The sequence below is a fragment of the Ascaphus truei genome, chromosome 13 (genome assembly GCF_040206685.1).
Source record: "Ascaphus truei isolate aAscTru1 chromosome 13, aAscTru1.hap1, whole genome shotgun sequence".
Classification (NCBI taxonomy): Eukaryota; Metazoa; Chordata; class Amphibia; order Anura; family Ascaphidae; genus Ascaphus; species Ascaphus truei.
Window position 1 is genome coordinate 11,127,353 of NC_134495.1, and position 25,654 is coordinate 11,153,006.

The 25,654-nt window shown below is 54.9% G+C and overlaps 2 protein-coding genes across 2 annotated transcripts; both read right to left on the reverse strand.

Annotated features, from left to right (window-relative positions):
* Positions 1-1,679: 1,679 nt before the first annotated feature.
* LOC142464862 (glutathione S-transferase theta-1-like) lies at positions 1,680-7,588 on the reverse strand. The gene is made up of 6 exons (XM_075568490.1): positions 7,448-7,588; positions 3,899-3,986; positions 3,380-3,523; positions 3,202-3,208; positions 2,685-2,861; positions 1,680-2,298 (listed from the first exon to the last, which is right to left on the reverse strand). Exons 1-6 carry the CDS (start codon positions 7,560-7,562, stop codon positions 2,104-2,106), a joined length of 726 nt encoding a protein of 241 aa, XP_075424605.1. The 5' UTR covers positions 7,563-7,588; the 3' UTR covers positions 1,680-2,103.
* A 5,895-nt stretch (positions 7,589-13,483) lies between these two features.
* Positions 13,484-24,651, reverse strand: DDX51 (DEAD-box helicase 51). Its single transcript, XM_075569226.1, is given in 27 exon segments — positions 13,484-14,123; positions 15,083-15,222; positions 15,370-15,428; positions 15,833-15,932; positions 16,625-16,705; positions 16,708-16,742; positions 17,588-17,702; positions 17,705-17,729; positions 17,912-17,949; positions 17,952-18,089; positions 18,092-18,108; positions 18,888-18,921; positions 18,924-19,029; positions 19,420-19,528; positions 20,255-20,345; positions 20,348-20,360; positions 20,739-20,810; positions 22,043-22,128; positions 22,131-22,187; positions 22,296-22,355; positions 22,358-22,402; positions 22,405-22,425; positions 22,428-22,443; positions 22,599-22,723; positions 22,833-22,960; positions 23,115-23,342; positions 24,566-24,651. Coding segments are annotated over 27 exon segments (2,028 nt in total). The 5' UTR covers positions 24,628-24,651; the 3' UTR covers positions 13,484-14,096.
* Positions 24,652-25,654: the final 1,003 nt, after the last annotated feature.

A 25,654-nucleotide genomic window follows, 5' to 3' on the forward strand; every position in this document is an offset into this window, starting at 1 on the left:
CGCAAATGACGCATGAAACCCTTGCACCGGCCCTGCATACACTGGTACAGTAAGGAGAGCAGGGACGCCGACTTCTGGAGAGCCAGGGGAGCTGCAGGGGTCTGGTTAGCCGGCGCTGGAAGTCTCACGGCTGCTGGGCCTCTGATTGGTGCCGGGCCCCAGCTCTCCCCAGCGCTCTCGCTGGGCCCAACATCCGCGTGCGGGACCGGCGTGCTACCGGAGGCCTTCCAACTACAAGGTTAATTTTTGTGTGGGTATTGTTGGGGGGCTATGTATTGTGGGCCTGGGGGAGGCAGGGGGTGTCTCCCTGTGGAGAACCCCAGACGGAGCTTTACCCCCTGAGGTCCGACATCCCCACGTGGAGTTATTTCCCTCCATGTGCTGGGCGCCGCAATGGCCGTCCCCTGCCTCCCGCTCCTGGTGTGGGGTAGGAGGGTGGCAGGAGAGCAGGGCGGACATCGGCTGGGGCAGGGTGAAGAGGAAATCCCAGGGGCCATCTTGGGTGATCCGCTCCTTTCCTTCACCCCCATGCGCTATTCCCCCTTCTCTCCGCAGGCTGAGCGGACCAGGGGGAGACCGAGCACGGCAGCGGGGAGAGTCCAGAGTACCTGCTTGGATGGCCTTGCCGCCGCATGCCCCTCCCCCACCTTTCCGCGAGCAGAGAGGCGTGGACGCCGGTGGCTACTTACGGTGCCGGAGGGACATTCCCCCTACGTCACAAATACTCTTTTCTTTAAAGAACTAGTGAAGATCAATAAATAAGAGACTACTGTCATTTTCATAGTCCTCTCACATTGTCTCTACCTCATCTCTCAGCTACCTACCCTACCCCGTAACCAGGATATTTGTTTAATCATCCCAGCCTTAGCCAGATGACATCACAATGAGACAGATAGGAGCCCAGATACCCAACGTCGTGGAAAAACTCAGTCCCACACTTATTCCTTCTTGGTAAGCAATTTGAATAGAGACTTTTATTGCAACAGCCGATATCAAGAGTGGATTTAATGCCAGTCAAAACATTGCTGTCTGACTTACTACAAAGGCACAGAACAATAAACGCTAAGTAAGATAACTTATACCAGAAAAATGGCCGGGCATACATCATTTTGCAATGTCTGCCCATATGACTTCATCAGGCGTCCTACGTTTCTTTATCTTGTAGTTACTTGGTTATATATTTTAGCAGATTAAGCAAAAAGGAAAACTCATGTGCTAAACTACCTCATCTTTCTCAAGGCCGACAGCCAGTACATCTCTCTCCCCGACTCTATCCAGGGAAACTATCCAGGTTGCGATACCAGTTCCTTACGGGGAAACTTACTGAGAGAGTTTGTGAGCAGTAAGTGTCCAGAACTCGCAACTTCTGCAAACTGCACAAAGATGTCATCTCTCTGCTCTCCTGGCCACACAGTGTAGGTGGTGCTTGGTAAAGGTAATGAATTAAAGTCAAAATAACAGCACTAGGCATTAAACAATAAGTGATTATTTGGCCAATATGTAGACATCAACATTTTGGTACAGGTTTGCTCTAAATTTAAAAAAACACCCCCCTACAAGACTTTTAATACCGTGTATCACAGGCTCTTCTGTCTCCATGGATAGAGAGAACGAGGGGGAACCCCTGATATACCACTGAAGTATTTGTGCATCAGAACAAATCAGAGACTCACGAAGAATGATTATTATGTATTTAATTCCTTACATTCAGAATCACAATCATAACAATATACACAAAATGACATCACACAAAACATCACCCGACCTTTGTGAAAAGTGCCAGGGAATAGGACATTGTTTTTTAAAGTCTTTGCACTTTCTCTCTCCCCCCCCCAACAGATTTATAAATGTATGTTTATTCTAGGGAGACCATGTACAGCAGGATCTGATGTTTGGGATAGAAGCTGCTCCTCCATGTGCTGCAGATCACACAAGCAGACGCAGTGTCAGAATGCATATTACAGGAGCCTTCAGCTGCAGGACAGGGATAAATAGTTGCAGCTGCTGCCAACATCGGGAGATGGGGAAATGCTGGATTTCTCCTGGATGCAGATCAGGGGGTTATTATAAGGGGTGTGATGTCCCTGCTCAGGGGAGCCCTCATTACAACATGAGCAGTCTGGCTGTCATACGCTCCTTTATCTCCGGGGACAGGGGCTCGGTCTGCCTCTCCTTGGCAGTGAGTATGGCCTCGTGGGCCTCCTGAAACAGCTCTGCGCCCAGCGCCTCCTCCACCCGCTGCTTCCAGGCTTCCAGCTTCGGTCTGTCCTCATAGAACGTCACTCCGCATGCCAACGGCTGCAAAGGAACAGAGAGCAGGTAACCCAGAGCACGGTTATAGAAAGGTGCAGCACCCTCCTACACATCTAGTCTCCCTGATTATTTAACAGGTCAGAAAGGGAGAGGATATTACCCAGCTGCCCCCAACAGAGTGTGCGCAAATGTGATATTAGATGAGAAATACATATCCAACATTAAGGCACCTTTAGAGCGGTCTATTTAAACTAACACCAAATAACAGGTGTGTGAGATATTCTTACTCCCAATATTGTAGATTTCACTCATTCAGAAGCAGCAGCATGGCCCACACCACATATGCAGCTTGGAGACTTCCCAGAGGTGGCTTTGGCATGACATGTACAGATCCCTTATAAAGAGACAAGTCTATCCTCCTGCGGGGTCACCTGCATAAGCTCCACGATGGCCACCAGGTCTGCCAGAGAGATCTCGTCCCCAGCCAGGAAGGGTTTGTCCTGCAGGAACTTCTCCTCCAGCTGGGTCAGAGTGCTGTTAAACTCGGCCAGGATCGGCTGCAGTCTTTCTGGGGAAGCTTCGTGGCCCAGGAGAGCCGGGGTCATGAACTGCAAGAGGAGAGACCAGGGCATTACATATAACCCGGCACACCAACAAAGAACTGCCTTTGGAGTGGGCGATACCCATTTGAAACCCAATGCCACCAAGAGCACAAAAGTAGTGAGTGATTAGTTCTCCCACTGCGGGACGTTCTATACGATCTCTGGTTTGAAGAGCTTACATTCCATTTGTGGTGCTAGAAAATGGTGACAAGGCATGGCCGCTCCATTATACAGTCAGTACTGTGCTGCATTAGTACAAATCGCCATCTGTCTTAGCATCTGTGGAATGCTCGGGTTTTTCTCACTGTCCCACTTCCTCTCCGTGTCACCTAGTTTTATTATCAACGTTAACCCTACAAACCTGTGGGACACCCCTGCTCAGTTACCCACAGACAGCAAGGCATCAGCAGATTTAACCTTGTGACTCCTGAATATTATCACATGATTATCTTGTGCAGGTCAGTCGGTCGAAGGGCCCCTGGCTGGAGTCACATACAATGGTTTTATCAAGTCCTCACCTTGACCAGAAGACCTTGGAGCCCTGGGGCCGGGTGTTGGCGTGCTGCCAGGAGAGGTATTCATCCACACGGGCACGTTTCTGTAGGTTGGATGGGTACCAGTGATCTGGGGTGTTATATTTACGTGCTAGATAAAGAAGAATCGCGATGCTGGGGAGAAACCAAAGATGTATTAGGAGAAGTCAACCTCAACCCGCCCCTGAAACAGTAGACTGACCTAGAACAGGGGTGCGGGAGATTTTCTAGGGGGGGGGGGGGGGGGGGGGAGGCAGTGCAACGGCTACAGAGGTCCTGCGCTCTCCCATTTAAATGCTGGGGGTGTACGAGGCCTCTGACCTGCTCTTAGGTGATGCATCGCTATCGTAGCCAAGGTCACATGACCCCGCAAAGTTATTTCACGCCAGAGCTGAGCAGAAGGGGGGAGCGAGTTAGGAGGTGAGCAGGCAGGGGGCGCAGGATCAAAACTTTGAACAACCATGCACAAGAACACTTAGTAATGCCCTCCCTTGGGTATAACTCCCTCACCTCTCCGTCAGGGTAAAGTCTCCATCTTTCAGCGCCGGCACCTTGCGTAGAGGATTCACCTTCGCAAACTCTTCCCCGAGGTGTTCCCCTGCGGAGAGAGGGAGAGAGGGAGAGAGGGAGAGAGGGAGAGAGGGAGGGAGGGAGGGAGGGAGGGAGGGAGAGAGGAGATGTTATAGAGGGGACCCTTTACAGGAACTCAAAGACCTCCATCCACCCAGTGGTGGGATTCAGAAATGTTAGCAACTGGATCTCGCCTTACACCCTATCAGTGAAAATCAGCTCTCCCCCTCATCCTCAGATCTCCCCCAATCAAATCAAATTGGCATGACGAAAGAACATTTCAGTATTGCCAAAGCGTGAACACGGGTTGGGGGACAATGCCTCCATGCCTGCCTGGCTGGACGGACAGGCAGGGGGAGGTGGTATGCAGCGGCAGCAGACCCTGTAGAGCAGTGATTACCAACCTTTTTGTTTGGAGGAAACCTTAAATTATTTCGAAAAATCTCGGGGAACCCCCATCTGGCTGACACATTAGCTTCGACAGGGGTCAGTCACAACATTTCTCACCTCACGAGCCACCTCTATTTCCCACTCTCTTCCCATGTATTTATCCCCTGCGTCTCACTCCCTCTCTTACTCACTCCTGCCCCCCTCTCACTCGCCCCTACCTTCCGTCAATTACCCCCACTCACTCAATCCACCCTACAAAATACATACCAAAAAACCCCACCCCCGGGGGGAGGAGGGGGCGAGGGGGGCTGTGGTCCATAGGAGGAACCCCTGAGACTGCTTCAAGGAGCCCCTGGGTTCCACGGAACCCTGCTTGGGAATCACTGCCGTAGAGGAATCTCTTGAGGCAGAGCACAAGGTGAGGAGTGTTCTAGCTGCAGACACCAGGAGTTCCGGGACAGACAGCTAGATGGCGCACCTCCCCTGCAGTCCTGCTCCTTACGGCTAACGCACCGGTTCGGCGAACTTGAGAAATTCCAGCAACAGGCTCACAAGAACCGAACCGGGCGAATCCCACCACTGCATCCACCCCAACAATGACCTTCCAGACATTAAGTCCAGGAGTCAGGAACAGGCTTAAAGTCAGACAGGTGGAAGGGAGCCTTTAAAGGGGCAATCTCTGGTAGGATAAAAGTGAACCAATTCCAGCAACCTTTAAGGCAGGCCTGCCCAACTCGTAAAGTGAGAAGGGCCGAACTGCTCCAAGGAAAAAAAATATTTGGGCCGCACGGGTTAAATCATCATCATCATCATCATCATCATCTCTCCCCCAGAACCCCTCACTATCAATCTTTATGATACTCCCCATCTATCCCCCTCACCCACACAATACCCCCTCCACATCCCCCCAGCCCATTCCATGTCTCCCTCCCCTCAATATGACACACTCTCCCCCTCCCCTCAATATGACACACTCTCCCCCTCCCCTCAATATGACACACTCTCCCCCTCCCCTCAATATGACACACTCTCCCCCCTGCACCTCACATCACCCCCCCCCCCCCCTGCACCTCACACGTCAGCAGCCCACTCCCCCTCACCAGCCCGTCTCTCTCCCGTACTAAGCCCCGCCCCCAGCATGCTCTGACCTCCCCGGCATCCTGCATCCTCCTCATGCTGCTTCTGCCCCCGCGCACTGCAAAACCCGGGGGCGGTGGAGGAGGGGAGGGGGATGAATCGCCGCCATTTTTTTAAACTTTAAAACACAATTTTTTTTTTTTAATTTATTTAATTAATTAATTGGCGCCCGTCCTGAGTCACTGCGGGCCACACAGAGAGGCCAGGCGGCCGTATGTTGTGCAGCCCTGCTTTAAGAGGTCTGATCACCTACAAGTTTGTTTAATGGGTTTATTAAAGTGAGACTTGGGAGGGGTTTGATTTCCTATGGTTGCTCACATGTGATATCAGCAAACGCGTGTACAGCCAGAGTCCCACGTCTTTATAGTGTCTGATAAGGACAGAGTGGGATAAGGGGGAGGGGGAGAGGGGGAAGGGGGAGAGGGGGAAGGGGGGAAGCAAACCCTTCCCCAGTCGGAGGCCCCCAATAAATTCAACTGACCAACTACCTGGAACACTGCGTGATTGCAACATGTGAGCTCAGGGGAAAGAGCAAACACACAGATCTCTGGCACAGACAGATAAGGAGCCCTAATGCAAGGTTCAGTATAACACAGGGGTCAGCAGCACAGATCATACGCTGCGTGCAACTCACAGGCCACGTGCGTGTGGTTAAAACATGGCTAGAAATCAGCTGGAGCAAAACAAGCCAACCCAAAGAACTCCTCCAAACACCCCTATTACCTCCACCCCAATAATGCGGGACTCCCTGCCCCATCACGGAGACACCCCCAGGGGGGCAGATAGTACGGGGGGGGGGGGGAATAAGCTCCGTCTCACTATGAGGGGGGGGGAGGGGAGGCGTGCTAGAGGGATTTTACAAACGCCCTGCCTGTAAGGTGTTCATGTTGCTTTATACATTCTCTTCACACCTTGCTATTGCCTGGATCACACACACACACACACACACACACACACACACACACACACACACACACACACACACACACACACACACACACACACACACACACACACACACACACACACACACACACACACACACACACACACACACACACACACACACACACACACACACACACACACACACACACACACACACACACACACACACACACACACACACACACACACACACACACACACACACACACACACACACACACACACACACAGTGGGACAAGTGAAGCTAGGACATGCTGGGGACAGACAGGGGCCACAGGAATTAATCATTTAGCAACATGTCCTGAAGGGGCCACACGCCTTAGCTGTGACTGCAGGGCCATCTTTAAAGGTCCCCTGAAGTCTGGGAATGGAAAGAGACTCACAGGACATGTCCCAGGTCAGCAGCAGGAGGCAGCACATACAGCACCCCCTCCCAGCACAGAGCCTCCCCCCTCCCAGCACAGAGCCTCCCCCCTCCCAGCACAGAGCCTCCCCCCTCCCAGCACAGAGCCTCCCCCCTCCCAGCACAGAGCCTCCCCCCTCCCAGCACAGCACCCCTCCCAGCACAGAGCCTCCCCCCTCCCAGCACCCCTCCCAGCACCCCGCCTCCCCCCTCCCAGCACAGCACCCCTCCCAGCACAGAGCCTCCCCCCTCCCAGCACAGAACCTCTCCCCCCCTCAGCACAGAACCTCTCCCCCCCTCAGCACAGAACCTCTCCCCCCCTCAGCACAGAACCTCTCCCCCCCTCAGCACAGAGCCTCCCCCTCCCAGCACAGAGCCTGAGGGAGAGTTACTGTAACTTAAAGAACTCCCCCAAACATCCCTATTACCTCCGCCCCCATAATGCGGGACTCCTTGCCCCACCACTGAGACCCCCAGGGGGCAGATAGTACGTGGGGGGGGGAGGGGGAAAAAGCCCACGGTCTCCCACTATAAGGGGGGAGCCCCCGGTCTCCCACTATAAGGGGGGAGCCCCCGGTCTCACACTATAAGGGGGGTGGGGGGTTCTCACCTTTGAAGAGCTGAACCTCCCGGTGCTGGAACGGGATGTGATTGACCTTTGCGAAGATGTACACGGAGCGGCAGGGCTGGGACATGAGGTCCAGGAAGAGCACGATGTCAGACATGGTGAGAAGGAATGCGGGAGCGCAGGGAGAGGGCGGCTTTTATACCGCACTGACCCCGCCCACACGCCATAACCCCGCCCACACGCCATAACCCCGCCCACACGCCATAACCCCGCCCACACGCCATAACCCCGCCCACACTGCCATAATCCCGCCCACACTGCCATAATCCCGCCCACACTACCACAACCCCGTCCACACTACCACAACCCCGCCCACACTACCACTACCCCGCCCACATTACCACAACCCCGCCCATACTACCACAACCCCGTCCACACTAACATAACCCCGCCCACACTACCACAACCCCGACCACACTACCACAACCCCGCCCACACTACCACAACCCCGCCCACACTACCACAACCCCGCCCACACTACCACAACCCCGCCCACACTACCACAACCCCGCCCGCCATAACTCCGCCTATACTACAATAACCCCGCCCACACTGCCATAACTCCGCCCACACTACAATAACCCCGCCCACACTACCATAACCCGGCCCATACCCCAATGCAGGCGCCGCCTCACACCCTGCTAGCTCCGCCCCTTATCCCCCCCCAGGTGTTTTGTACACAAACACAGCCACGCCCACCAGATGGTGCTGGCTCCGCCCCCCGCGGTGCAGGTCTAGCTGAGTGAGCCATTATAAAACAGCCTCTGCCCCCCTTTATAACGCGATTCTCTCAGCCCCTCCTCATTACACTGAGGACTGGGGGTCATCATGTCCCGAGGGCACTGTCACAGTATGTCACCCTCTGTGCTGTCCTAATACAGGAATATAAATATATACTGAGCCTCAGGCTGGGCAGAGGAGGAGGAGCCCAGGTTTGTTCTAGAGAAGTAAAAAAGTATTATTATATATTTATATGACAGCAACATACAGTGTAGCGCAGTACAACGCAGACCTGCCAACTCCCACTGATTTTCTGTCAGTGTCACTGATTTTTAGCACCAAATTTCCCACAGACTTCAGTGGAAACTCCCTGACAAAGACCAGCACTTTTGTAATAAAATAACATGTTTTGATTCCTGATCCCCCAGGTCACACTGATTTTGGACCCTAAAGATATGAAAGACATTAATAATAAGGCGCGTGACAGTAGTAACATACACTGATACAGCAGGTTAGGAGAGCCCTGCTCCGAGGATCTTACACTCAAAGTGAGAGAACATACGTCATAGTGTGTGAACGAGGTTGGTGTGTGTGAGAAGCTGGGACGCGGGTGGTTGTGTCGTTGGCTGGATGAATAAAAGTGAGGATATGAGGAAGCTGAGTTGTCAGACCACCTATATATGGTTCTCAGATAATAACATTGTCAGGCCTCTGATATAAGACACGCTGGCATATTTATACAGTACACAGCATTGAGCAGCTGAGCGCAGGTGTGAGACAGTAACTTGTGTGATGTATTTATATCTCCTCAACAAGAGCCCAAACCCTCCCCACAGGAGTTATAGGGGGACGAAAATGGTACAGGTGTTCCCACTTCCAAGGCGCAATCCAAGCAATATTTATTTATATCTAAAAATGTTTCACCAGGAAGTAATACATTGAGGGGTACCTCTCATTTTCAAGTATGTCCATGGTATATACATGGTTACATTAAATAAACAGAGGTTAATACATTTAAATTTCTCCAGATCAGACATTTCTTACAAAAACTGTCCCCCACATTAGAATTCCCCCCCCTAACACAGTTTGAAAGATTGTGTCAGGAAAATGAGCACCAAAAAGGCCTAATCTCACAAATCTACGGGATACTAGATAGACATGCGAGTCCTGACACACACGATTATATGCACAAGTGGGCAGCGGAGTTAAATGTAGACATTGACAGTGAAGACTGGGAGGAGATATGGGAGGCGGCATCAGGAACCTCAGTGTGCACCAGCATTAAAGAAAACATCTACAAGGTAATGTACCACTGGTACTTAACACCAGTGAGACTGCGGCAAATCTACCCTCTGGCATCTGATCTATGCTGGAGCGGCTGTGGACATAGGGGGGACATGGCTCACATATGGTGGCATTGCCCAAAAATTCAGAAATATTGGCTCTCAATTCAAAACATAATCAAAGGGGTCACTGACCTCACAATCCCTATGGATCCACTGACCTTCATACTGGGCAGGCCAATGGATGAAATTGACCACCCAGTATGGAAATTAATCTCCTTCATTTTGACAGCAGCGCGGTGCTCGGTGGCGCTCTCCTGGAAGAAAAACTCTCTGCCCAAGATACAAATGGTAAAAAAAAAGATTAAATGAGGTAATGTTAATGGAAAAACTGACGGCATTCCTTAATCACTCAACGGAGCGGTTCTACCGCATATGGGAGCCCTGGCTGACCCACTAAATCGTAAGAGATAACAGCCCCCACCTTTGCCCAGTAACCAGACGAGACGCTCGGAACAAGTAACAGGAGGCGACTCCAGGGGAGGGGAAATCTATCATCCCCCTTCTCCTCCCCCCTTCCCCTTCTTTTTTTCCCTCCCCTTTCTCCCACTTTTCTCTCTTTTTCGGGAGACTAACCACAGGGTCCTCTGAAGGACCGGACGGTCGGACACCCCCATGGGTGGGCAATCAGGGACCCCTCCCACCTTCTCTTCCCCCCCCCTCCCCTCTCTCGTCTTTTTACCCCCACTTTCATAAGAAAAAAAAAAAGGGGGGGAAAAAACAACTGTTATGGTATTATGTTATGCTCATCTGACAATGCTTGTAAAATGATGTTTCAATACCTAATAAAAATGTTTGGAAAAATAAATAAATAAACAGAGGTTATATAATGAATTCACAGAAATTTCATGGACAGATAGAGTTGGAAAATTGTGTACAGGGGATAAAAGGGGTTGGTGAGTTTCAGATTGAAATGGAAAAGCTTTAACATGAACAAACATCAGCGAATGGCAGCAAACGTCTCACGCCCTTTAGGCTGCCCTTCAGCTGCGCCAAAGTCTGTCCGCCTTTGGGACGCAGATGTACACTGAAGGGGCTCAGATTGAATGCAGCTGTGGATTCAAAGTCCTTCGTCTTCCTGGCTCATTAACATTCCAGTGGGTGGGGTTGACTTTGCACATGGTATAAGCAAATGTTAACCCTTAGCACGCTGGTTCTGTGCAATGGAGCAGCTCTCGGGTAATTCCATCAGGCGTCCTCCTACATATCCTACATGTGTTTGTTGCTTTTTTTAAATAAATCAGTTCTGCAATATTTGATACCTTTTTTTTTTATTATTCAACTCAATGCCATTTTTAATTCTTTTTAATATACTGATAATCCTTTGATTTCTACAGCAGGCTTTAGCCCACTTCCCCAGCAGTGCAAGATCTTTGTAACACGTTCCTATTTATGATGGGTTGCCAATGTTCCCAGCAGTTTGAGCTGCAAACTGTAACAATAGATAATCTTACCGTAGTAGTATAAGACTACATTGTAGTTTGCTTAGTCCCACTGACTGGAGGATTGATTTGAAACTGGAATGCAGCCATTTAGTAAACCCTCAGAAACAGGATTTTGCTGATTGATCACGGGGGAACGAATTGATCAGCAGCTTAGGTAATTAGTTTTTAATAACATAATCAAAGACTGCATATATTAAAACAAAAACATTTTTTTTAAGCTGCTTGGGTGGCCTCTTTAACCCATCGAAATCATCCTGTGATAAGTGTTTATTTAATGAATATTATTAGTGCACAATAAGGATTTCATATTACAGAAATTCCAATTGTAACAATTCTAACTCAATATTACGGTGATACCAATTGTGATAACATATAAAACTGCGCTAGTGAATAAACCGATGGGAATTTATGCTCAAATGTGATGCTTCTCAACCCACAAAATAGAACGGTCCACTCGGTTACTCAAAAGTCTTCAAAAAGTTCAGGAGCACAACCACGAAAAAGGGAAATATAGTTAGTTACACGACACCACGCCGTTGCGATGTCTTGTGTCCCCTGCTTTAACATTTCCGAACTAAACTTGAGCTTTTCAGAGATATCTGTTAATTTACGAAGCGCGAGTCTCCAAACATCCTGAGGGAATAGAATTTTACAACGTACAGAACACCTGTGTATCTTCATTTTCTGCGTCTCAGACTAATACTCTCCAGCATGGGTGACTCAATCAGTGGATTGATCCTCCTGTGCTGAAGCAGGGATATCCTGAAAACCTGTACTGTTGGTGGCCCTTGAGTACTGGAGTTGAGCGCCCCTGAATTAAAATGAAGTTTTGAGCCAGAATCCCCCACTCTCCACGTCTGACTGTTCCCGTTGTCTAATCTCTGGTGATTTGTGTGTGTGCCGGTTCCTCGTTGCGCAGGAGAGGATTCTGGGATATGAGGGGCCTGCGCACACACCTCAGCAGGAATCCCTTAGAGACACATGGGACAGCGTTGGGGAATTAACCCCTTCCCTGCCACACACGCCTGCATGTGAGTGAGGGGCAGGGCATCTCCAGGCTGGTAAGATTGTAATGGGAGCAGAGCGCGTTGGGTGACGTGTCACCCCTTCTGTGGGCCTTTTACATCCATATCCCTTCCGCCGACCATTGAAAGGTGCAGTAAAGTCACGGCACTCAGCCATGTTACTGCTTCTCTGCTGCGCCAAACATCAGGAATCCAAACATTGCTCAAACGTTTAGATCCAGAAAGGTAAACCCCTAACGAAATGGCCACAATGTAGCGCCCCCGTTATTCTAAACGAACGCACGTTTCCACGCAAGTTGAGCGTCTGTCGATCTAAACGGAGCTGCGTACAAGCGTGTTAAACCGTGCGCTCACGTCCACTTTAGCGTAATAGAATAACGGGCGCTGAATCTGTATAGAGATCAGGATGTGGCACTTGTTCTTGTAGCCCCGTCCGTCTTGGGGAGCAGGGGGGCTCAACTCCAGGCCTTAAGCCCCCCCCCCCCCAAAAGGTCAGGTTTGAAGAATATCCCAGCTTCAGTACAAGTGGCTCAATCAGTCCCTGCTTCAGCACAGGTGGCTCAATCTGAGGCTGTCTTCGACTGAGCCTCTGCTTGAGCCACCTGTGCTGAAGCTGGGATAGCCTTAAAACCTGACCTGTTGCGGGGTAGGGGGAGGCTTGGAGTTGACCACCCCTGCTGCAAGACGCACATTTAATACAGGTTGTGATACCTTTTGGTGGGCAAAAACACACACACGTTTGGGGCTGGGGACGCCGGGAGAACACGCGGCAGGAACTCGCAGGGAACTATTAGGAGATAGGCGGCTGCGGCCACACGCGCTCACTTTAATGTAATCAAATTAGCATGTCCACGCTGACACTTAGCAAACCAGGCGCTTAGGGAGACAGGGAAAATTGATGTTTGAAGCGCGCTGAAGGGTCACATGACCCTTCAGCAACCAATCAAAACACACAGCCCTGATCCAGCCAATGACATGCGCCCCCCCCACCCCCCTCCCTCCACTAGCGCTTCAAAATTCAAACAGGACAGCCGAGCGCTCATGCACGGAGAGTTGGTGACGTCACCGCTCTCAAGCATGAGCGCACTCAGCGTGGCCGCAGCCTCAGGTATCCCTGCTTCAGCACAGCTCATTGAGTGGCTCAGTCGAGGACGAACAGCATTAAAAAGATGATCATTTGTTGATTGTTTTTCTCGGACCCGCTGCTTCTTCTACATGCGCTGCGATTGCGGACTTCCAGTTCCTCGTCAAGAGATTACATTACTGTTACATTTCCTAAACATATTTATAATGAACATTAGATTATTAATAATTCAGTTCGATGTTTGGGCTGTGTATAGCTTATATTGTACTGGTATGTTCATATATTTATGTGCAGTGTTTATGGTACTAATCATAATACCTGGGGGGAAAAAATACATGATTATATATCAGCAAACAGGACGTTTTTATAAGCACGCGACATTTAAGGCCCCGGGCGCCATGTTTGTTTTCAATATTTTACTTCTCGCGGTTTTTCTTCAGTACAAATAATATTATTTACACATTGAGGCAGGAGTGGCCGACGCCAGTCCTCACAGGCCAGGTCTTCGGGATATCCCTGCTTCAGCACAGGTGGCTCATTCAGTGGCTGCGTCCAAGACGCAGCCACCTGTGCTGAAGCAGGGATATCCTGAAAACCAGACCTGGTGGCGGCCGGTGAGGAGTGGCGTTGGTCCCCCCTGAATTGAGGGGAGGCCCCCAGCTCACATTGAATGCCTTTGATGATAAAATGCACGTGGTCTGATCCTCCATTTGTGTCTCTGATATATCGAGTATTCCCAGATCGTCCACGTAGTCCGCGCGTGGGCCGTGTGAATAACGGGGACAGCCAAGGGTCACATCGGCTAATATGTATAAAGAGTTTAGGGCGTGTCCGCTAAGGAGTGCTGGTCAGGGGGTCGCAGTCTGAGATCATCACCAGGAGCTTTCAGAAATGGTTAAACTTCTCTGGGACACGCTCACAACTTCTGCAGACGTGACCCTCGCTCCCAGGACACAGCGATACTCCCCGCAAGAGGGGGATCCCCCCCAATGCACCAGTCAGGGGTTCCAGATATCAGGAGCGCTTCTGGGCCCGCTCATCCTGTGAGGACACAATCGGGGGGAGAGAGGAGTGAGAGAGAGGGAGGGAGAGGCGGGTCGAGGAGGGAGAGGCAGGTCGAGGAGAGAGAGGGGCGGGTCGAGGAGAGAGAGGCGGGTCGAGGAGGGAGAGGCGGGTCGAGGAGGGAGAGGCAGGGAGAGGGAGGGAGAGGCAGGGAGAGGGAGGGAGAGGCAGGGAGAGGGAGGGAGAGGCAGGGAGAGGGAGGGAGAGGCGGGTCGAGGAGAGGGGTCGGAGAGAGGGAGAGGCGGGTCGGAGAGAGGGAGAGGCGGGTCGAGGAGAGGGGTCGGAGAGAGGGAGAGGCGGGTCGAGGAGAGGGGTCGGAGAGAGGGAGGGAGAGGAGGGGTAAGGAGAAAGGAGGAAGGGTGAGGTGGGGCGAGAGGGCGAGGCGGGTCGGAAGGGTGAGGCGGGAGGGTGAGACGGGGTGGGAGGGAGGGTGAGGCGGGGTGGGAGGGTGAGGCAGGGCGAGAGGGTGAGGTGGGGCGAGAGGGTGGGCGAGAGGGTGAGAGGGTGGGGCGAGAGGGTGGGGCGGGGCGAGAGGGTGGGGCGGGGCGAGAGGGTGGGGCGGGGCGAGAGGGTGGGGCGGGGCGAGAGGGTGGGGCGGGGCGAGAGGGTGGGGCGGGGCGAGAGGGTGGGGCGGGGCGAGAGGGTGGGGCGGGGCGAGAGGGTGGGGCGGGGCGAGGGCGAGAGGGTGGGGCGGGGCGAGAGGGTGGGGTGGTCCGGGGCGAGAGGGTGGGAGGGTGACGCGGGGCGAGTGGGTGACGCGGGGCGATAGGGTGACGTGGGGCGAGAGGGTGGGGCAGGGCGAGATGGTGGGGCAGGGCGAGAGGGTGAGGATGGGCGAGGCGGAAAAGGGGTAAGTGAGGATGAGAAATAGTGGAAGTGCGGATTGAAGTTTTCCATTTATCTCCCCCTCCCCCCCCCACGACCCCAGTGACCCTCACCTTGACCGCTCTCTGTAACTGGACCAGCGCCTCCTCATATTGCTGCACAAACTGCTGGAGGTTCTGGCTCCTCACCAGCTGCTTCTGCAGCTCCGGGGCGCCCGCGTCCCGCATCATACGGAAATAGCGCTGCTCCTGTGGGGACCAGGATAGGTATACATATACGCACACAGAAGGCAACACACACGCACGCACGCACGCACGCACGCACGCACGCACGCACGCACACACACACACACACACACACACACACACACCACCCCCCCCCCCCCCCCCCTTACCTGGACTTTTAAGCAGCATTGTGAACGCCAGACCAGCCTTCCCTGCGCGAGCCGTCCTCCCCACCCTGAGATTACAACAAGAACCGCCATTTGTGCTTCTGATCCAAAGCTCCCATCTCCCCGCCCTCCCCCGTCTGTCACTCATCAAGCAAGTCACGTCAGTCACTAACCAGCGCGACGGACCGGTCCCTGGCTGCCAGAGACGCAGGGTGCCCGGGCCGGAGAGGGAGTCGCACAAAACCCAACAGAAGCGGAACGCAGAAATATATATCTGATCTCTGAAGAGCCAACACACAACCGCACCAAGCTGAGCAGGGTATGGGGGAACGGAGAAAGGGCCAAAGGTCCCGCATGGACCCCAAACACACTCATTCTGCCTGAATTGCAAGCTCCTCGGGTCAGGAAAGAGCACCGACTGTATAATGTGACTGCTCCCCCTGCGTGTAACCGCCGGCAGAGGGGGTCTTACCTGTGAATGTACGTTCTGATGAACTGCGGCGCGTCGTAATTTATCACACACGTCACTCCCTTGACGTCGATTCCTCGCGCTGTTGCGTCCGTGCTGATCAACTGAGCGGGGGAAGGGCAGGAAACCATGAATATGTATATATACACACACACACACACACAGCTACACACACACACACTGCAACCCTCTCCCGCGCCCATACACACACTCCCTCTCCCCGCATGGGTAAGCACACGCGCGCACGCACGCACGCACGCACGCACACACGCACACACGCACACACGCACACACGCACACACGCACACACACACACACACACACACACACACACACACACACACACACTCCCCACATCCCTTCCCCCCGCGCACAGCCACATCCCTGCCCAACCCCCCCCCCAGCCGCGTCTCCCTCACAACGCGTGCACAAACAAGTGGCAAACGCACACACGGGGAGCGGCGAGACATACCAAATGTAAAATCAACCTCTTCCGGGGTGACAAGCTTCCATAGAATCAACGTGATGCACTACAGGACTTGGGATATTAGTGGGGTTCAATGGTAACCACATCCCTGTAGTGCACTTAGAGGCTGGATGGAAAACAAACCCTTTATTACGTTCCAAGTGGTTGTGATTAGTGTGCGGACAGGATGGGATCAGATGTGCTCTGATAAGAAATCTGTGACGCTGGCGCTGCCAGGATCCCACCCCCAGAGGTGGCTGCATGGAGGCCCCTGTAGGGTCACTAAACTGATAAGGGGCGGGGTAAATACCGGCGTATCCTCCGGACTCACAGCCGCAGCTTCCCCTGCTCAAACTCCTTCAGCGTTCTCTTCCTCTCCCCGGGGCTGAGGCGGGAGGAGAACTCTGCACGGTCAGGCTTCCGAAGCTTCGGATCAGCAGGAACAGGCTGCGGGGGCAGAAGGATTCCCACGTCAGGAGAGGAGGTCCATGCTGCACACTCACACAGTGACATCACCCGCTGCCGTGGCACCGCAATCCCAGACACATTGTATTCATCTGCCACGAGCCACGGCCGGCGGAACATTATTTAAAATGATGCTAAATCGGGCAATCATTTTATTTAGCCAGGAGATAGAGAGCGGGCGTTACTCAACAGAGGAGGGGGAAGAAAGCGGGCGTTACTCACCAGGGGGGGGGGGGGAGGAGGGCGGAGAAGGGAGAGAGCGGGCATTATTCATCAGGGGGGAAAGATCGGGTGTTACTCACCAGGGGGAGGGGAGGGGGGAGAGCGGGCATTACTCACCAAGGAAAGGGGAGGGGGGAACAGATCGGGTGTTACTCACCATTGGGGAGGGGGGGAGAGCGGGCGTTACTCACCGGGGGAAGGGGGAGAGAGCGGGAGTTACCAGTTGTGAGTGTTGCCATTACTCACCGGTGGGAGGGTGTTACTCACCGGCGGAGGGGGGAGGGAGTTACTCACCGGCGGGAGGGGGAGGGAGTTACTCACCGGCGGAGGGGGGAGGGAGTTACTCACCGGCGGAGGGGGGGAGGGAGTTACTCACCGGCGGGAGGGGGGGGAGGGTGTTACTCACCGGCGGGAGGCAGGGAGGGTGTTACTCACCGGCGGGAGGCGGGAGGGTCGTTTACTCACCGGCGGGAGGCGGGACGGTGTTACTCACCGGCGGGAGGCGGGACGGTGTTACTCACCGGCGGGAGGCGGGACGGTGTTACTCACCGGCGGGAGGCGGGAGGGTGTTACTCACCGGCGGGAGGCGGGAGGGTGTTACTCACCGGTGGGAGGCGGGAGGGTGTTACTCACCGGTGGGAGGCCTCCCTGAGTTGGTGAAGCAGAGGACGCGGGAGAAGCGCAGCGTGAGCAGGAAGTGCAGGAGGATGAGCGGTTGGCGTTCATGTCGCAGGGAATGTAATAATGCTGCAGGAGACACCGGGAGGAGATCAGCGTGGCGCCGGATTAGGTCACGTTAGGATTTTACACGAACACGAATTACAAGATTTGTGTCATTTAGAAAAAGTGGCTTTTCGGTTTCCCTCGTTTAGTTTCTATCTCCTAGTAACCCTTAACCTGTGTGTGCTGAGCAGCCCTCAGCCCCTCACCGTGAGCCCCTCTGGGAGGGAGTAGTTTGCCGCAGTGTGCTCCCGGACTGGCCCTCGGAGGAGTCGGCGCGGGGCGCCTTGCGCATGGAGGTGAAGAGCCGCGGCTGGTACAGGCCCAACTGCTGGAGCTTCTCCGGGTTCTGGGTCAGAGTGGCAGAGAAGAGCAGCTTCTGCAGAGAGCCTGAGGGATGCAGGAACTGCAGAGACAGAGCGTTGAGGAGAGGGGGGAGCAGTGACGCCGTGCACAACGACAGCCAGGGGGAGCAGTGACGCCGTGCACAACGACAGCAAAGGGGGGAGCAGTGACGCCGTGCACTACGACAGCCAGGGGGGGAGCAGTGACGCCGTGCACAACTACAGACAGGGGGGGGGGAGCAGTGACGCCGTGCACAACTACAGCCAGGGGGGGGGGGCAGTGACGCCGTGCACAATGACAGCCGGGGGGGGGGGGGGGGAAGCAGTGACGCGTGCACAACGACAGCAAAGGGGGGACAGTGACGCCGTGCACTACGACAGCCAGGGGGGGAGCAGTGACGCCGTGCACAACGACAGCCATGGGGGAGGCAGTGACGCCGTGCACAACGACAGCCAGGGGGGAGCAGTGACGCCGTGCACAACGACAGCCAGGGGGGTAGCAGTGACGCCGTGCACAACAACAGCCAGGGGGGGGGGGGCAGTGACGCCGTGCACAATGACAGCCGGGGAGGGGGGGGGGGGGTGGGGAAGCAGTGACGCCGTGCACAACGACAGCAAAGGGGGGACAGTGACGCCGTGCACTACGACCAGCAAAGGGGGGACAGTGACGCCGTGCACAACGACAGCCAGGGGGGAGCAGTAACACCCAAATAACTAGATAGCGAGGGACAGCGACACTGGAACATCCCAGAGAGATGACCTTGCTGACCTCAGAGAGGGGAGAGCAGGTGTGTGCCACCGAGCCACGGAAGTGCAGGGGACGCCGTCACGGGTTAGTTACCTGGCTGCGGTCAGGGTCCCCGGCTCCCTCCTGAGAAGAGCATGCTGGGAGCTCCGGCCTCTCCCTTGTACACTGCCTTGGTCACATGGTGCAGCCAGTCCTGGTTCATGCTGTCAATCATACGATCCGCTTCATCAATCACCTGTAGGAGGGTCATCCAATCAGAACGCTCCATTCAGCACAGCTCCCACCCCATGGAATCTCCCAAGAGAAAAGCCTGGCACTGTCCTGTAGCGCCCCCTCAAGGTTTGGAATGTACTATGCACCCCCAGGTAATTGGGGGGATGGGAGGCTCAGCTCACACAGAATGATCCCCTTCTAATTGTTGTTAGGTTTTACTGTAAATACAGTTTCCGTTTAATATTGTGACGGCGTTAGCGACACCCGCATCTTAGAAGATCCCTGGGCGAGAGAGCAGCTGCCGACCGCATGGGCGAGAGCCGCATGAAAATCTCTGTCACATAAGAGAGTGCAGCTGTCACATAAGAGAGTGCAGCTGTCACATAAGAGAGCGCTCTCCTCACAGACGCACCAGGAAGCGGAGCTGTCTCAGGCTGAATCCCTCCGTCTCCTGGATGTGATCTACCAGTCGCCCCGGGGTGGATACGAGGATGTCAGCCAAGCTGCGGAACCCAGACACCCTGCGGTCAGGAGAAAAAGGGTCACGGGGGAGAGGGAAGAGAGCGACGAGGGGAGAGGGAAGAGAGAGAGAGAGCGACGAGGGGAGAGGGAAGAGAGAGCGACGAGAGGAGAGGGAAGAGAGAGAGAGAGCGACGAGGGGAGAGGGAAGAGAGAGAGAGCAACGAGGGGAGAGGGGAGAGAGAGGGGAGAGAGAGAGAGAGCGCGACGAGGGGAGAGGGAAGAGAGAGAGAGCGACGAGGGGAGAGGGAAGAGAGAGAGAGAGCGACGAGGGGAGAGGGAAGAGAGAGAGAGAGAGAGCGACGAGGGGAGAGGGAAGAGAGAGAGAGAGAGAGCGACGAGGGGAGAGGGAAGAGAGAGAAGAGAGCGACGAGGGGAGAGGGAAGAGAGAGAGAGAGAGAGAGCGACGAGGGGAGAGGAAGAGAGAGAGAGAGAGAGCGACGGGGAGAGGGAAGAGAGAGATCGACTGGGGAGGGGGAGCGAGCGACTGGGAGGGGGAGCGAGCGTCTGAGGAGGGGGAGCGAGCGACTGGGGAGGGGGAGCGAGCGGACTGGGGAGGGGGAGCGAGCGACTGGGGAGGGGGCGAGGCGGTGAGTGACGGGGGGAGAGAGAGCGGGACGGGGGGGAAGGGGTGAGCGACGGGAGAGGGGAGCCACAAGGGAGAACAGGAAAGTGTTCAGCATCAACGAGTAATAGAATCAGAGGGGACCGGTCTCTGTGAGACTCACGTTCTCTGCACCAGCGACTCCTGCTCCTTTGGGAAAGATTTCTGTCCCGTCACCACTACAACCTTCAGCCCCGTACCATCCACATACGTGTAAACACCTTACACACCTGAGGGGGGAGACAAGGGGAGAGTTGGGAGTGGAGGGGGATTGAAAGGGAGAGGGGGAGATGAGAGCGAGGGAGTGAGAGAAAAGACGTGGAGGAAAACGATAAAGTGCTAAACAGAGACATTATCTTATGATCTCTCTGCGCGCTCTCTCTACGCGCTCTCTCTGCGCTCAGACATTACTGCGCGCTCTCTCTGCTCTCAGACATTATTGCGCGCTCTCTCTCAGCACTCAGACATTACTGGGCGCTCTCTCCCTGCGCTCAGACATTACTGCACGCTCTCTCTCAGCGCTCAGACATTACTGGCGCGCTCTCTCTGCGCTCAGACATTACTGCGTGCGCTCTCTCTGCTCAGACATTACCGCGCTATCAGGGTACCTGCTGCGCAAGCTCTTTGGTGGGTAACACGACGAGTACTCGCACCTCGCACACCACGCGTTGCAGCAGGGTCTGGGGGGAACGGAAGGACAGTGTCAGGAGCACAGCGCGCGCAGCCTCCCGCAGCGCGCGCGCAGCCTCCCGCAGCGCGCGCGCAGCCTCCCGCAGCGTGCGCGCAGCCTCCCGCAGCGCGCGCACAGCCTCCCGCAGCGCGCGCACAGCCTCCCGCAGCGCCTGCGCACAGCCTCCCGCAGCGCGCGCACCAGCCTCCCGCAGCGCGCGCACAGCCTCCCGCAGCGCGCGCCGCGCAGCCTCCCGCAGCGCACGCGTGTAGCCTCCCGCAGCGCGCGCACAGCCTCCCGCAGCGCGCGCACAGCCTCCCGCAGCGCGGTGTGTGTAGCCTCCCGCAGCGCGCGCACAGCCTCCCGCAGCGCGCGCACAGCCTCCCGCAGCGCGTGTGTGTAGCCTCCCGCAGCGCGCGCGCAGCCTCCCCGCAGCGCGCGCGCAGCCTCCCGCAGCGCGCGCGCAGCCTCCCGCAGCGCGCGCGCAGCCTCCCGCAGCGCGGCGCGCAGCTCCCGCAGCGCGCGCGCAGCCTCCCGCAGCGCGCGCGCAGCTCCCGCAGCGCGCTCGCGCGCAGCCTCCCGCAGCGCGCGCACAGCCTCCCGCAGCGCGTGTGTGTAGCCTCCCGCAGCGCGTGTGTGTAGCCTCCCGCAGCGCGTGTGTGTAGCCTCCCGCAGCGCGTGTGTGTAGCCTCCCGCAGCGCGTGTGTGTAGCCTCCCGCAGCGCGTGTGTGTAGCCTCCCGCAGCGCGTGTGTGTAGCCTCCCGCAGCGCGTGTGTGTAGCCTCCCGCAGCGAGTGTGTGTAGCCTCCCGCAGCGCCGTGTGTGTAGCCTCCCGCAGCGCGCGCCCAGCCTCCCGCAGCGCGCGCCCAGCCTCCCGCAGCGCGCCCAGCCTCCCGCAGCGCGCGCCAGCCTCCCGCAGCGCGCGCCCAGCCTCCCGCAGCGCGCGCCCAGCCTCCCGCAGCGCGCGCCCAGCCTCCCGCAGCGCGCGCCCAGCCTCCCGCAGCGCGCGCCCAGCCTCCCGCAGCGCGCGCCAGCCTCCCGCAGCGCGCGCCAGCCTCCCGCAGCGCGCGCGCAGCCTCCCGCAGCGCGCGCCAGCCTCCCGCAGCGCGCGCACAGCCTCCCGCAGCCTCCCGCAGCGCCTCCCGCAGCGCGCGCCCAGGCCTCCCGCAGCCGCGCGCCCAGCCTCCCGCAGCGCGCGCCAGCCTCCCGCAGCGCGCGCCCCAGCCTCCCGCAGCGCACCCACCTGCACTATGGGGACAACAAACGCCAGCGTTTTCCCGCTGCCTGTGGGCGCAGACACACACATATCGCTGGGCCGGAAACCACCCTCCCCAACAGGAAGCCATGGCAGGCACTATCCAGGATAGCCGGATAACTTCAGCCTGGGACTGCAGGACAAGAGAGGGTTAGGGAGAGCAGCAAGCTCTGAGCAAGCCGGGGGAGGCAGGGGCAGATGGGAGCTCACAGGAAGATGCACGTCACCGCTTGTTAGGTACCTGGGAAGAAACACTTCACCCCGTTGGCCTCCAGCTTCTTCAGCAGTTTGGGATGCACGCCGGGATCTGCTGGATCGGGACCAGGTTCTGTTTGATGTCCTTCTGACCAGATTGGGCTGTGCAAGCCACTGGGCAGAACCGGCAACACCTGGGAGGAGAGGTAGAGGAACGGGTAGGGTGAGTGCCAGGGGAATGCAGCCTCGCACTGATGTCTACCCGCATGTGCACGAAGGACTGAACACAACGGCAGAACGTGGGAGGTTATAGGAACAAAATAATCACAGGTAACTCGCCTGCTCTCACCTTCTGCACAGACTTAGTCTCAAAGCCTCCCAGGAGGATGGATCTGGGGTCCAGGGAGGCCTCCTCTACCCCTCTCCCCTCAGTCTGTGCTGCTTTCCCTCCTTGCTCTCCACCTGCTCCTCCTCATCCAGCTTCTTTCTGCGCTCTTCTTTTTCACTGGTGCGGAGTCCTGCCCTTCCATCCTCAGCACTGGGACTCTCCACCTCCTCTCTCTCTCCCTTCCATCCTCAGCACTGGGTCTCTCCACCTCCTCTCTCTCTTCCTTCCCATCCTCAGCACTGGGTCTCTCCACCTCCTCAATTTGCCGTTTTTTTCCTCTTCTTAGCTTTCCTTTGTGTGTTTCAGGCTCTGCCTCTTCATCACTAGGTTTAGGGGCACTTCTCACTGCCCCTTTGAGGCTGGTGGTGTCTCTTTTGGCCGCCTTGGGGATGGGTCTGGGGGTCTCTCTTGCAGCCCCCTTGAGGATAGGTGTGTCTCTATCTTCTTGTTGCTGCCTCTGTGGTGTCTCTTTGTTACTAGGTGTAGGTATGTTTCTCACTGCCCCTTTGAGGCTGGGGTGTCCTCTTTGGCCTCCTTGGCGATGGGTCTGGGGTGTCTCTATCAGACCCCTTGGGGGCTGGGTATGTCTCTCTCTTCTTGATGCTGTCTCTGTAGTTGCAGCTGCCGAGCCTTGCCTGCTCATGAAGCTTCTCCAGCAGAGCTCTGGAACGGTTTTCAGAGGAATCCACCTCTTCCCCATGGTACCTGGGCAGAGTTTAGGGATGGAGTGTAAAAAAAAAAAGTTAATTTACCAGACCGATTTCTAAACCCTGAACAAAACCCGTCCGGATCCCAGAGACCTCAAGCATGTCCCAGACATGAATGGTCTCATTAGCTATTAGCAAGGAATTATAAACACACTGTCCCAAATACAGTTTATGGGTTTCTCAGAGCTTGTTTGGCATCTGTGTCTATTACCTATGTGCAGCTGGTCTCAGCTGCTTGGAGGGTAGTGGTCCCCCTCCCCCCCCCCCCAGTAGGTCAGTTTCATTTTGCTGGGTTACAACAGATCCAATGTTTGATCATTCTTCCCCTAATTATAGAGGTAAATCAGAATTTTAACTCAGGGAGTGTTAGGACCTGCTAACGGTCATGCCTTGAAGTGGCAGCAGGCTTAAGACGCTTTGACCAAAGGGTTAAACTAAATGACCCTTTCAAGAGAATATATAGGTATTGCACTGTGTATTTTTGTCACATTGGAAGTAGCTTTGGCATCTTTGTTTATTTTTTGTTGTGTCCAAATACAGTTCAGGCAGCACACAGGACAGGAGATTAATTATAATCAGACTTCTCCCTCCCAGACGATGCTAAAATGAAGGGAATGAGAGAGAGAGTGTGTGTGTGTGTGTGTGTGTGTGTGTGTGTCATGCAGTGTTGGCCGTAGATGTGGAGTGGCTTGGGGTAGGTAGCAGTGTGTAATGTGTATATATGACGGGGTTTAGTTACAGTGTGTGTGGTATGAGTGTCACCGTGGGTGCCAGAGATGAGGCTCAGTAGATAAACAATGCATGGTTGGTAAGTGGGCTTCAGGTCGGTCACAGAGTGGTTAGAGTAAGGTGTATGATGGACAGGAGAAGGAGGGTATGATGATTGTATGTATAAGTGTGTGAGATGGATGGAGGGCCGGTGTGTGTGTGATGGGCAAGTTGGGGCGTTTGTATCAGACTACAGCACGTTGTAGGTAGGTATATAGGTTAGCCTATAAGGTGGTTATGTGTGTTTCGGGGTCTATGGGTATGTTAGATGCACATGGGTTAGCATATAGGGTATGTTAGATGTACATGAGTTTGCATATAGGGTGTTAGATGTACATGGATTGCATATAGGGTATGTTAGATGTACATGGGATTTGCATATAGGGTATGTTAGATGTACATGGGATTGCATATAGGGTATGTACTTATCGATATACCTATAAATCCCCCTACCTGTTGATGACAAAAAGAGACATCCCGCTCCAGCAGACACTGATCACATGGGGATGAAGCATGGAGTGTCGCAGCGGTGACGTCAGTAAGACAATCATAGAGTGGAGTATGCAGAGCGGCAGCGTGTTGGGGCGCCCTCTGCCTGACCGGAAGTGAACTGCAACACTGTCTGCCCTGACCTCTCCCCCCCCCCCCCCACCCCACACTCCAGCAGGTCTGGCCTCTGAAGTGGGAGCACCGTTCTATGAACTCCACCCACACGGAGCAACACAGTTATTAACCCCTTGCTGGAGGAGGGGGAAAGGAACCTGTCACCCCACCCTGTGCTCCCCGGGGATTATTTCCCCTCAATGTCCCCAAACAGAGTGTAAACTCTTCCGGGAATATCATGGCTAACTGCACTGCACGATCAGCCAATGCAGAGCAGGACACAGTATCACTACTTTCTAACCATTCCACTTTCTTTTTAAAGATAAACGCAGAGCTTTACCCCAACTTCTAGCACAGGAACACTACTCTCTAAGCCACTTGATATCTCCGCCTCTCACTCAATGGTCAGCTTCACCTTGCAGTGCTTTGCAAAAGGTTGCAGGTCCCTTCAGCCCAGGAGGGGTTAATAAAAATGTACACAACACAGGGAGATTCTTGTGCGGACTCTTTATTTAGCGGGGGAACATTTAACACCAGCACAGTCGATGGAGGAGCAGGTGACCGGACGCCTTAGGCGAAGGTGGATCCGTTCCAACCCACGTTAGCAGCGCTCATGTCGCAGAAATTGATGTAAACCCTGCAAAGAATAATAATAATAAATATTAATAGCAGCATGTTCTTGTATAGCACTGCTAGTTTTACGTAGCGCTTTACAGAGACATTTTGTAGGCACAGGTCCCTGCCCCCGTGGAGCTTACAATCTATGTTTTTTGGTGCCTGAGGCACAGGGAGATAAAGCGACTTGCCCAAGGGTCACAAGGAGCTGACACGGGAATTGAACCAGACTCCCCTGCTTCAAAAAGTGCCAGTCAGTGTCTTTACTCACTGAGCCACTCCCTCTCCCAACCACACGTTCAATCCCTAAAGGAAACCCTGCAG